At 40.7% G+C, this 12,583-nt stretch overlaps 1 protein-coding gene across 1 annotated transcript in view; it reads right to left on the bottom strand.

The window, feature by feature from the left end:
• ZDHHC8 (zDHHC palmitoyltransferase 8) overlaps positions 1–12,583 on the bottom strand; it is a 122,609-nt gene that overhangs the window by 16,660 nt on the left and 93,366 nt on the right. The window contains exons 5-10 of the mRNA XM_077461717.1: positions 8,486–8,588; positions 8,265–8,356; positions 4,703–4,835; positions 4,501–4,618; positions 3,638–3,747; positions 1,652–2,685 (exon numbers count right to left, since the gene is read on the bottom strand). Of these exons, the coding sequence (XP_077317843.1) occupies positions 1,652–2,685; positions 3,638–3,747; positions 4,501–4,618; positions 4,703–4,835; positions 8,265–8,356; positions 8,486–8,588 (1,590 nt within the window). The remainder of the gene's footprint in view (positions 1–1,651; positions 2,686–3,637; positions 3,748–4,500; positions 4,619–4,702; positions 4,836–8,264; positions 8,357–8,485; positions 8,589–12,583) is intronic.

Raw genomic sequence — 12,583 nt, 5'->3', positions numbered from 1 at the left:
AAGCAAATCCAGAAAAAAAAAATAACCTGACCCTAGGATTTTGTTGTTACTTTGTTTTCAGGGGATAAATACCATGAACCAAAATTTTTCCTTAGTTTAATTGTTATATCCATGATGTGTAACCATATATCTTTTTGTTATTAACCACTTCAGCCCCCGAAGTAGAAATTTACCCCCTTCCTGACCAGAGCATTTTTTTGCGATTCAGCACTGCACCGCTTTAAATGACAATTGCGCCATCGTGCGACGTGGCTCCCAAACTAAATTGATGCCCTTTTTTTCCCACAAATCAAGCTTTCTTTTGGTGGTATTTGATCACCTCCGCGGTTTTTATTTGTTGCGCTATAAAAACAAAAAAATAGCGACAATATTGAAAAAAAAACGCATTTTACTTGCTATAATAGATATCCCCAAAAAATATATAAAAAAAGTTTTTTTTCTCAGTTTAGGCTGACACATATTTATTGATTGGTTTGCACAAAAGTTATAGCGTTTACAAAATAAGGGATAGTTTTATGGCATTTTTATTGATAATTTTTTTTTACTAGTAATGGCGGCGATCAGCGATTTTTATTGTGACTGCGACATTATGGCGGACACAATGGACAATTTTGACATTTTTGGGACCACTGGCATTAATACAGTGATCAATGCTAAAAAAATTGCATTGATTACTGTAAAAATGTCACTGGCAGTGAATGGGTTTAACCATTAGGTGGCGCTGAAGAGGATAAGCGTGTCCTAGGGAGTGATTCTGTGGAGGGGAGGGGCTGTGTGTTACACGTCACTGATCAGAGCTGCCGATTACAGGGAGAGCTTATCAACGACAGTGTCACTAGGCAGAACAGGGAGATGCTTGTTTACATTAGCATCTCCCCGTTCTTCCTCACCGTGAGACGATTGTGGGTATCCCTGCAGACAATGGGTCCGCGGGACACGCAATCATGGAGCTCCCGGCGGGCGTGCGCATCCGCAAGCCGCCTCTTAAAGGGCAACGTACAAGTACGTTAAAATGCCTGTACGTGCCCTTCTGCCGCAGTATATTTGCGTGAGGCGGTCTGGAAGCGGTTAAAGAGCAACTCCAAAAAACATCCTCTTTGGGTGATATATGTACAGTACAAGGATTTTGACAACCTTTGCTGCAGATCCCTACCTTCTGTTATTCTGAGGAAATCCCTGTGTGTTTGTCTGTGTCCATGGCAAAAGTGAGTCTAATGGGAGTGGTTTCTTAATTATCCAACGGCTGCTTCACCAGCAAAGCTCTAATAAGGAAAACTGCAGGGCCTGTATCCCTTGTATCCTCTGATGGGATTTCCTATTGGGGGTATCTCACCAAAAAATATATTTTTGTTGCAGGGGATGCCTGAATACTGACTTGTATTTTGGTACAGACTTCTGGGAAAACCAGTGAGCCAATCACACAAGTAGGAAATTATGTTTCTGGGGGCGTTCTGTACACATCCTGTGTAAAGAACACCTTCAGGTAGCCATATTGCATAGCATTTCACAGAAAATTACAGCGACTGCAGGCTGAAAGAGGAAAAGGTCATTTTTAATAACATTCAATTACAATTTAAATATATAAATAGTACATTGTGATTTAATGCATTTGCAATCCAAAGATATAGATCTATACCACAGAGCATCTTACCTTTGACCCGTAATGGAAGGTCCTTCTGCAAATTCCATGGTGTTAAGAAATGTAACAGATTTTGCTCCCCCATAAGAGGGAGACCTAGGTATACCAGAGGGTGATGATGGAGCCTGATGGCCCGGTGACTTGTATGACCCATTGCTCACTCGCCCTTGTAAGGGTTGGTGACTTTGTATATTGTTATTGGCTAGGTCAGCCTGTAAAGAGGTGGTGGAAGTCCTAGGTGCTCTGGAGACTGCACTGGAAAGAGAGGATACAGAGGACTGAAGAATAGGATTTCTGGAACTGAAAGTGACCGCCCCAGTCAGCAGATTGTCCTTAGAACCATACCGTCCTGGAGCAGCACGTGGATTCTCTGAGAGTGAGCTGACCTGCTGTAGGCTGTATGTGCTCGGGGTGTCATAGACCCCTGAGTCTGCAAACACAGAATCTGTGTGAGAATGTAACAACTTCTCCCGTTCCTCCATCTCCTTTCTTTCCTGGATAGAGGCCATAATGGATTTGGAGAGGTTATCATAGCGCACAGGGGAAGGTTCTCTCTGATGTCCAGATGCCCTGCTCAGTACAGGGCTGAAACTTTGCACCGGTTGGCGCTCTGCTCCTCGTAGGTGGCACATTTTGGCAGACATATATGGTGAGTGGTATCCCACAGAACCAGCGGCAGTGTGTGCAGTACATTTAGCAGATGCTGGAGACATTGGGTTGAGCAAGCTGTCATAAGATAAGCTCCCATTGCGGTTGGACAGGGCATTGGGGGAAAATACACTCTTGTATGGAGTATTGGGGTCACCCTCAGATTTCACCATTTGGAGTGGAATCTTCACAGACTCACGACGCCCCGTATTCTTCAGGCTAAGTGAGCGCGGGTTGGCAGTGAAACTGTCTAGCTGCAGAGGGGATGACTGGTAAGACTTATGTAGGGAGTTCTTGCGATAATCTTGGAGATCTAGGTTGGGCTCCGACTGATAATCGTGAGTGCGGCAATCTTCCTCCAAGAAAACACTGTCCTTTAGATTTTCTTGCATAGCAATCTAGAATGAGAGAAATACCTTAACATGTGTTTACAGCTGCTCTTGCTACCTTGCCTACCAACACAAGAGTAAAACAGTATTGTCTAATGGGGAAAAAAAAAAAAAAAAGTGGTTTCCAGCTATTGAAAATTCAACAAGTTCTAATTTCTCAAAAGAAAATATTGCTTTAGATTTTTTGAAAGCAGTCCGTGCGTTCTAAAGCAGTCTTTACACTTTGTGAGAATGGAATAGTCATATGGCTACATGCACTGTACAGCCATAATTCTACACAAGTACATTGTGAGAACAATGACACTATATTACCTACCTAAATTGCTATAAAAAGCAGTGGTGGCCATCCAAAGCCATTTCTTCTTCTTCAAACGGACCTATATGGGCTAGTCTATTCCAGGCACTCAGCTAGACAGTGCAACCTCATGAATGGCAGCTCTCTGCAATGGAGAACAGATTCCACCCATATGGACCACAGTCTGGTTTACTTCAGTCAAATATCTTGCTTGATGGTTTAGAACTATCAAACCCCTTAGTTGTGTCAGCTTAGTATTTAAAAATTATAATTTCTTAACACCACTGTGTTAACTAAACATTTTAACTTTTGTTGGGGTTGGTCTTAAAACGCATACATAATTGTCCACTGCATCCAAATGAGACTGGACTTTAATGCCAGGTGCATGGTGCAGTGTGGGATAAAACTACCCAAACCAAATTCACTTGTAATAAACATTCTTTAAGACAGGGAAATATAATCAACCAATTCTTGCTCATTTAAAAAATGCCCTTATTTTCATAGAAAATTCCTACGTATCCCATGAAGTCATGAGTTAGAAAGGCATTTGAAAAACAACGCACAAAAGACAGAATGTCAAGTCATGATCTAGAATTATTTTCAAGAACAAACATCCATGCAACCAAAGTTCTGGATGTCACATGATGTACACGATTTCCCATTTACCTGTTCTGTAGCTGGATGGTAGTGAACTTTGGGGTTTGCTCCAAACCCTGGACGATATTTATACATGGCTGGAGTCGGAGGGCTGATCATTTTTGGTGATAAGCCACTATCTGAAAGTAGAAATATTAAAATATACCTTGAGAAAGGGGAAAGTTATAATTCAAATAATGTTACTCTGTCACTCTTGTGACCTCAGTAGAAATTATACTATACCCTTCGTGAATATTTTGAAGAGCAAAAAAATATTAAAAAGATAGATATTTCTACATATGGATAAAAAGAAGGCTTTGAAATGTAAGAATATTACATTTTAAGAGAACAAAGACACATAATTTTGACTAGGACCAGTGGCTGCAAGCGTGAAGAACTCAATTTGCCTTCCCTTTCCTGTCCTCCCATCTGGTCACAAAACTTTTAGAATTCTTCTAGTATGCAAGGTGCTCTGCAAATTGATGGGGGGGGGGGGGGGGGGAGCCTGTCAGTGATCCAACCCTAGATCATTCATGGAATGTCTTGCATTCTAAAATAAGAATACTAGGATTTTTGTGAATGCACGAGGGGAAAGGAAGTGGAAGATGAACAGCGTTTTGTGGCATGCTCCACAGTCACGGCAGCTGCTCTTAACCCCTGCGGTGCCAGAATAACTGTGGGGAATATTAGGCATTACTGGAGGGAGGATTTTTAACCAGCAGTACAGGGGATATGCTTTACTAGAGTTAACATATATGTGATTGGTGCTCTGTGCACAAATCTTTTCCGCCAAAAGTTTAGCTTTAATAACCACTGCCCTGGCACAATGTGAACTTTAATTTAGAATTTCCAGTGGCATTTAATTTTGTATAAAGCACATTACTTGCCTATACCTTCACCATTTCCCAGAGGTCCCTTCAGGTCTGAATATATGGTGGGGTCACCTTTAGGAGGTAGAGGTGGCTGTATATCCAGAGACATATCATTTATGCCTTCTAGACTACCTTTGGACTGAAATGGAAATAAAAAAAAAAACTGTTAGGCCATAAACATTTGCTGCTACATAAAGTTACCAAAAAATTACAAAAATATCACCTTGGAACGGTGCAAGTTAGCTTGGATGCCATTGTCGCTGATCTTGACCGTTATCTGCCTTTCTGACAGATCTTGACGAATGAATGGAGGTTTCAGTGTGATTTGGGGTCTTTTCTTTGGTTCAACCACATACCTTATGAACAAGAGAAACCACTCTTGTTAGTCTGTGTAATGGTTCCCATCACAAATGCCAATTCTGTGCCAAACTACACAGTCCAATATTAGATACTGAAATTGTCACTTTATTGCAACATTTACCTTTATCATTCCGGTTCCTTTATTAGGAACCATTAAAGTCTTACTAAACCCAGGACCCTGCATTCATTATAACTGGTCTCCCACAGTACACAGAAAATGGAAATGCAATTATGTTAGTAAATATAAATACTGAATATTACAGAAAGCGGAGGATTAACCCCTTAGGTTCCACAGCGAGTATAACAAGCATGCTTTACTGCATATGCTGACGGATTTTACTGTTGTGGGTTTAGTAACACTTTATCCCATGAAAGCTTTATCAAAATATAGGTCACGTCATTATAATAACGATTTCCAAATTAGAACAGTGATTAGCAGGGCACAGGTACAAAACAAATATAAATTTACACATCAGTTACTACAGATGTATCTAAATTTCATAATTCCTATGCTGAAAGTAATAATTGAAGATTGTGTTTCCCACTGGCTCCTTTCGTTATAAAGTATTAGATTTTCACCAAAAGTAAACCAACCTATAAAGAATGTTAGAAAGTGCTAATAAGTTTGATTCTTTTTAAAGGAAACAATTTCCTTAAAACGATGGCTTTTAACATTGTACTTTTTTTTTTTAAAGCCATGATAAAATTTACTGATAAAATGCACTACTTGTTAGATTGTTGCTTAGCAGCAAATGTGATAAGAATGTTTCTAGATGTAATAATGGACGCCTGACTAGGTTTTCCAATATCATACTAACAGACACAGATTACAGATAACATAGGCATGTTTATGTCTACAATAAAATGTTTCAATCTCCTTGGAAAAAAAATCCTAGATCCTAGGACGGAATTTGCATTTTTCTTACCTGCTCAGTGTGATCATAATACATCTTAGAAGACTGATAAAAAATAAATAACTTTATACTTCTTTTTCAAATTCCATTACTTTTAATTTAACTTACTATTACTTTCAAATGTTCGTATACAAGCTGTCAGATTCCCTTTTTACTATACCTTTTCTCCCCTTTTCTCTTTCCAACATCTTCTTTGCCTCCTCTTTCTCATTACATTCTGCTGGGAAATATTGGTTTGAGAGAAACCCATATTTCTCACTACCCCCTACCTTGATTTTTATTAGGGATTGACCAATTTCATTTTTTTTTCAATTCTGATATTTCGGGCACCTCTCCTGCCAATAGCCGATATTTTTTGCCGATATTTTATACATTTAAAAAAAATGTCCCATCTGTGGACACCTACTCAGGTAAGTCATCAATACCCTCATCCTAAAACTTGGTACATGTCTGGTGCATCAAACATCCCCTGGCAAGAGATTACAGCTGCTACCCAATTGGCCCACAACTCTTACAGTAGACTTGATTAATTTTTAATCTCCCAGTCATTATTAGATACCCTCCTACAGGCCTCCATGGGTCACCTCCTCTGGTCTGATCATGCCTCTTTTTACCTATAGCACTCCCACCAATGGACCATGGAGGTGCATCATGGAGACTTAATGACATTTTATGGCGAGACTTGGTTTGCGCAGCAGAGGTCTCCAACTATTCAGAATTTGGTTTTTAACCATTCCTCAAACACTACTACTCTCCTTATACAGTGGGAAGCATTGAAATGTGTGGTTCAGGGTGTGCTTATTCAGCATGACTCCCATGTGAAGATCAGAAAAAAATTTAATATTGCAGAACTCATTCAATGAATCCAAGCTCTGCAAACAGAGATAACATGCACTGCATTAATGCATTCACACAATATCACAGTAACCATGAGATAAAACAAAAGTTCAGGAATATTCTTTCATCCCATTGTTTTGTAAATCCATGTTCACTGCAAATTGTGTGATTGAATTGGTTCTGATATTGCCATTTTACGAACCCGACAGCATATTAGTCCAAATAGGAAACCTTAATTGTTTGCAAATATTAAAGATTCCAACTACCAGCAAGAAAGAGTCCTTACATTTAAAGCGTACCTGTCATTTCAGATCCATCATGGCAGTGCCTGTTAGCAGGCATCCACTCATCTGCTACTGCCACATCCCTCACCTTGGTGTGTCAATGCCACATCACCAGCTGTCCCATTAAAGTGAATCGGACTGTCGTGAGTCAACAGAAGGTCAAAGGACAGTGGGACAGAGATGACAGTTGCTCTTTAAAAATGATGATTTAAATCAAGCCTTTTTACTAGTGATTTAAATCGTCTTGATTTAAATCAAATCCACCCTTCTTGTAATAAATCCCTATTATACAGCTACACTTAGAAGCTTGTGCATTTCCTTCTGTTTCTTCTAGAGCTATTTCTTGCTTCTACAAGGAGCTGCCTCAGTGAGCTACATTCGGATCCTTTATGGACTTCATTTATTAATGGACTTACAGTTTGCCACATATAATTTTTATGAACTGGTTCCTCTTTAACTTGAACATTGTTTGCAGAGCTAAGTGCCCTTAATGCACCAATAATCACCCCCTTTCCTTGTGCAAAATCTAGCGCAGGTGTGCTTAGAAGCCAAATTGGCTACCAAGTTTTTTTTTTGTCAAAACCTAATTAAATAAGCTGACGTTAGAAGCAGATTGGCTACCATGCACAGCTGCACCAGATTTTACACTCTCCAGGTTTAATAAATCAGCCCCCATGTATAGGGTATAGTGTCTGTAAGCTAAATGAGTTGGTATGACGATCATACACTGATAGGTGTCTCTTTTCTGTCCAGCCTGCAGGCTGAACAAAAATAAAATGCCAGTTTCTTCCATTCACACTACACAGTGCAGGTGGATATATCTCCTGCTACAACTACCCCATTACCCCAACGACTGGATCTGATTGGATGAAGACTATTTCAAGCTAACAATTTTCCACCTGGCACCTTCGATTTACTCACTGGGTAAATTTCTTCCTGTTCCTCAGGTTAAAAATTCATATAGTGTATGGCCAGCTAAAAGATGGGACATAAGACTGAACAATATATCCTGAAACTACACTATTTCACTTGTACCACACAGCCTGTTAGATATTCATGTTAAGCAATGTCTGAAACATCTATCACAAATTTTAAAGGTCAAAATACATTTAAAATATTTTTTACTCACAAATCGCAAATTTATCATTCTCTGGAAAAAAAAAAAATCATACAAGGTACATGCTTGTATTTGGTGCAGAATTATTTTCACTTACCCGTATATCCATATCAGATTCATATCATAAACAGTCATAGAATTTTCATACCCCTTTGCTATCCAAAACTAGATGTATGAAGAGGCATAACTCACAGAGCTGGGTATGGTCTCTTAAATTATGTAAAAATGTGTCGTTAATAGAATTGGAGTGTTCTACTTTACAGTGACTCTTACCTGGGTGACAACGGACTGCATAGCACATGCTGTATGTTCCCACAGCATCCTCTGGTAAAAGGATTGACGCCTCCACGGAACTTCCCAGTCACCTAGGCAGATGTACAAAAGCCATAATATAACAAACAAGAAAACAGCAAATGGTACACTGTAAATATAGCCAGAGAAGGGGACAAGGGAAATCGGTCATGAACATTTCTAAAATGTTTAAAAATTATTACCTGCTCATTCGTGGTGCGGCCTCTAACAACCAGCACTATATGAAATCCAGTGAGGCCAATGACAGGGATGAAAAACAGTCCAGTCACACACATGACGGATATTCTGTGTACAAGTGCTAAGGAACTCAGTTTTATGTTATGTTGTTTGGTTGTTGTAATATAGTACTTTCAAGGCTCATTTAAGAATACATATTTTCCTTATAGCTGGTATTGTCAGAAAAGCAAATACCATTAGTTTACTGTAGAATAAAACACCAAACTCGCAATTAAATCTGACTGTGCGGCTGCACTTGATGAGTTTTTCAGACACATTTTGTGTTTTTACATGCAGTTTTCATGCATTTTGCATTTTACCTTTTTTTATTTTTTGCTCTTTAAACACAATGTAAACACACTGTATATAGCTGGTTGCTAAGCAGGGGGCCAGGAAGCCAGCCGCCACATCCTTAACCACTTCCCGACCAGCGCACGACGATGTACGTCGACAGCATGGCACGGGCAGGCATATTGGCGTACATGTACGTCCAATATTCGTTGCCGCCGTGCCATCGGGAGCGCGCCGCCGGCGGCGCGCTCCCGCGCTGGTCGGGACCCCCGTGAGTCCGGTCGTGGGACCCGCGGACTCGATCGCCGCGGGCATCCCCGCGATCGTCTCACGGAGCGGCTGAATGGAGGAAATGCTGTATAAACAACATTTTCCCATTCTGCCTAGCAACTAGTGACGCTGATCTCTGCTCCATGTGATTGGAGCAGAGATCAGTGTACACTAAATGAAAGCCCAACCCCCCCACAGTTAGTAACACACCCCTAGGAACACTTAACCCCTACACTGCCACCCACTGGTTAACCCTTTCACTGCCAGTGTCATTTACACAGGAATCACTGCATTTATATAGCAGTGATTACTGTATAAATGACAATGGTCCCAAAAATGTGTCAAAAATGTCCGATGGGTCCCCGACAATGTCGCAGTCACAATAAAAAATCGCAGATCGCCGCCATTACTAGTAAAAAAAAATAATAATAAAAAATTATTAATAAAAATGCTATAAAACTATCCCTATTTTGTAAACGCTATAACTTTTGCGCAAACCAATCAATAATCGCTTATTGTGATTTTTTTTACCAAAAATATGTAGAAGAATACGTATTGGCCTAAATTGAGGGAAAAAAAAGTTTTTTTTATATATTTTTGGGGGATATTTATTATAACAAAAAGTAAAAAATAATGCGTTTTTTTCAAAATTGTCGCTCTATTTTTGTTTATAGCGCAAAAAATAAAAAACGCAGGGGTGATCAAATACCACCAAAAGAAAGCTCTATTTGTGGGAAAAAAAGGACGTCAATTTTGTTTGGGAGCCACATCGCACGACCGCGCAATTGTCAGTTAAAGCGACGCAGTGCCGAATCGCAAAAAGTGGTCTGGTCTTTGACCAGAAAATTGGTCCGGTCTGAAAGTGGTTAACAACTGATGAGCCATCAGATGTCAGCAGGGTTTCCCGCTGACAGCATAAAGAACAAAATAAATAAATGAGGGGTACCCCCCCCCCCGCCCATACCATCCCCTCCAGGTGATGTCATCGGATGGCCATGCCTCATGGCTATATAAGAGATGTTAGACAGCTGGTGACAACACAAAAACAGCTACAGAAGAGCAGTTTTTTTTTTCAGCAGGTAACCATCGGCGAGGAAGAAGACAGCAGAGCGAGAAGCTAGCACAAGAAGACAGCTCAGTGGGAGAAGACGGCGGCGGCAGGAGAGACAGCTCAGAGCTATTTTAAAAAAGCACTTGTCAATAACCGGCTTTTTTTTTTTTTTTTTTTTATACATTTCACTGCTATTTGGATGTACCCGATACCCATTTGCATGGGGGGGGGGGTCAGATCTAGGCCCCCCCTTTTTAAAAGGGAGACTTCCAGATTCCCCCCCGCCCCTAGGCCCCGACAACCACCGGCTAGGGCTGTCCGGAAAAAACCCTTGTCACCATCAAAATGGGGGCTAGATGCTTTGGGGGGGGGGGCAGAGTCCCTCAAGGCACCCATCCCCCCATGTTAAGGGCATGCTGCCTGGTATGATTCAGGAGGGGAGGGGTGCTCACTCATCCCCTACCTTTTCTGACCTGCTGGGCTGCATGCTCGGATAAGGATTGGGTATGGATTTTGGGGGGGGCCTACGCCATTTAAAAAAATAAATTTTGGCGAGGGAGGGTTCCCTCAGAATCCATGCTAGACCCAAAGGGCCTGGTATGGACCTGGGGGGGGACTCCCACACTGTTTTTTGATTTTTTTTTGTGCCGACAATTTTTTTTATTCAGGGAACCCCGCTGACAGCAGGCGACTCATCGGTTGTTAAGGACGCGGCAGCAGGCTTGCCGGCCCCCTGCTTAGCAACTAGCTATAAAATGCAAACACACATCAAAAATCACATCACACGCACAACACTTGCATTTCTGGTGAGATTCCATCGAAGTTTATTACCCGCAAAATGCAGGAAAAAATCCAACACTTAACAAAAATGCACTGCCCGCAAAACGCATAGATGTGAACTTGTACTATAGGAAACCATGTTAAATGGACTGTAGTGCGTTTCTGCAAACTGCAAAATGCACAAAAAAAACAAACAAAAAAAACAAACGTGTGAACCTAGGGTTAAGGATGAAAATACACATATTCTACTACCTTAAGGCCAGCTTTACATGTATTGACTAATGCCTCATGCTATATCCTTAAGCCCACATTCACACTCACAGTCAGTCAAAAACATGCAAGTTCAGCTAAAATTGCACGATTTCAAACTGGCATTACAGTCCGATTTCGGGGCGATAACTTTACTGTTGTCTAATTTTTTAATTCAAAATTGAATTTTAAAAAAAAAATAATTAAAATTAAAAAAACGCCTGTAAGACCGCTGCGCAAATACGGTGTGACAAAAAGTATTGCAATGACCACCATTTTATTCTCTAGGGTGTTTGAAAAAAAATGTTTGGGGGTTCTAAGTAATTTTCTAGCAAAAAAAGTGTTTTTAACTTGTAAACACCAAGTCTGAAAAAATGAATAAATAGCATTTTGGTTTGTGGCGTTCAGATGCAGTGTAGTTCCGCTTTAAATCTGGTGATCATGCCTGACCCTGTGAGCAGAAAGAAAAAACTACCAGGCTTCTCTTCAGTTTTTATAAGACCTCCTCTTTGCAGGAGTTGGTGTTCTGCATCTGCTCAGAGTCCATACTACATGTGGCAAGCTGAACCTATAATGGGAAACTGCCTTTACTGAAAAACCGAAGCCATCTCTCTCCCAGGACCTCCTGCTTTCTAGCTCCCTTGTTACCTCCTCTCATGCTCGCCTTCAAGACTTCTCCAGAGCCTCTCCCATCCTCTGGAACTCCCTGCCCCAGTCTGTCTGATCAGCCCCTACCCTGTCCACCTATTGGAGATCCCCACACCCACCTAACAACTGTCCACCCCCATCAAATCATTCTCTGCAGCTATTACCTTTTGTACCACCACCCTCCTCCCTTTAGAAAGCAAGCTCTACGAGCAGGGCCCTCCTGTACCTTCTGTATTGTACTGTAATTGTGTTGTCCCCCTTGTACATTGTAAAGCGCTGCATAAACTGTTGGCGCTATATAAATCGTGTATAATAATAATAAAAAAATAATAATCTCCTGCCCTTCCCATCAAAATCACCAATATAAGCATAGAGTTCAGATACAAACAATGCTGTTATTGTATCCTACAGCATTTAGGGCCTGAATAAAGTTGCACTAGCTGTCAGCCTAGCCATGCAGATCAACGGCTATCTCTGTTCTAAGGTCAAAATAATGATTTTTGTTGTGGTCTGTGTACAAAAAATAAACCACAAAACAGTAACTTTTAAAGGCGGTATGAAGCTACTTCTTGGCAAGCTTTACTCCCAATTCATCTCATTTGAAAAACACTACTACATGTTCAAAGCATGTGAACGCCTAACAGTTACACCTACCTAAACTTGTCTGACATCCCTTTCAAAACTATGGAGGTCACCTTTCTTTGTGGCTAGAACAGACTCCACTTTTCTGAAAAGACTTTTCACAAGATTGCGCGAGTATTTGAGAACTCAGGTA

The sequence above is a fragment of the Lithobates pipiens genome, unplaced genomic scaffold, assembly GCF_037356315.1.
Source record: "Lithobates pipiens isolate NorthernLeopardFrog02 unplaced genomic scaffold, aLitPip1_a1.2 Scaffold_3, whole genome shotgun sequence".
Classification (NCBI taxonomy): Eukaryota; Metazoa; Chordata; class Amphibia; order Anura; family Ranidae; genus Lithobates; species Lithobates pipiens.
The sequence above is the reverse complement of the archived record's forward strand: the minus strand, read 5'-3'. Positions and strand labels throughout refer to the sequence as shown.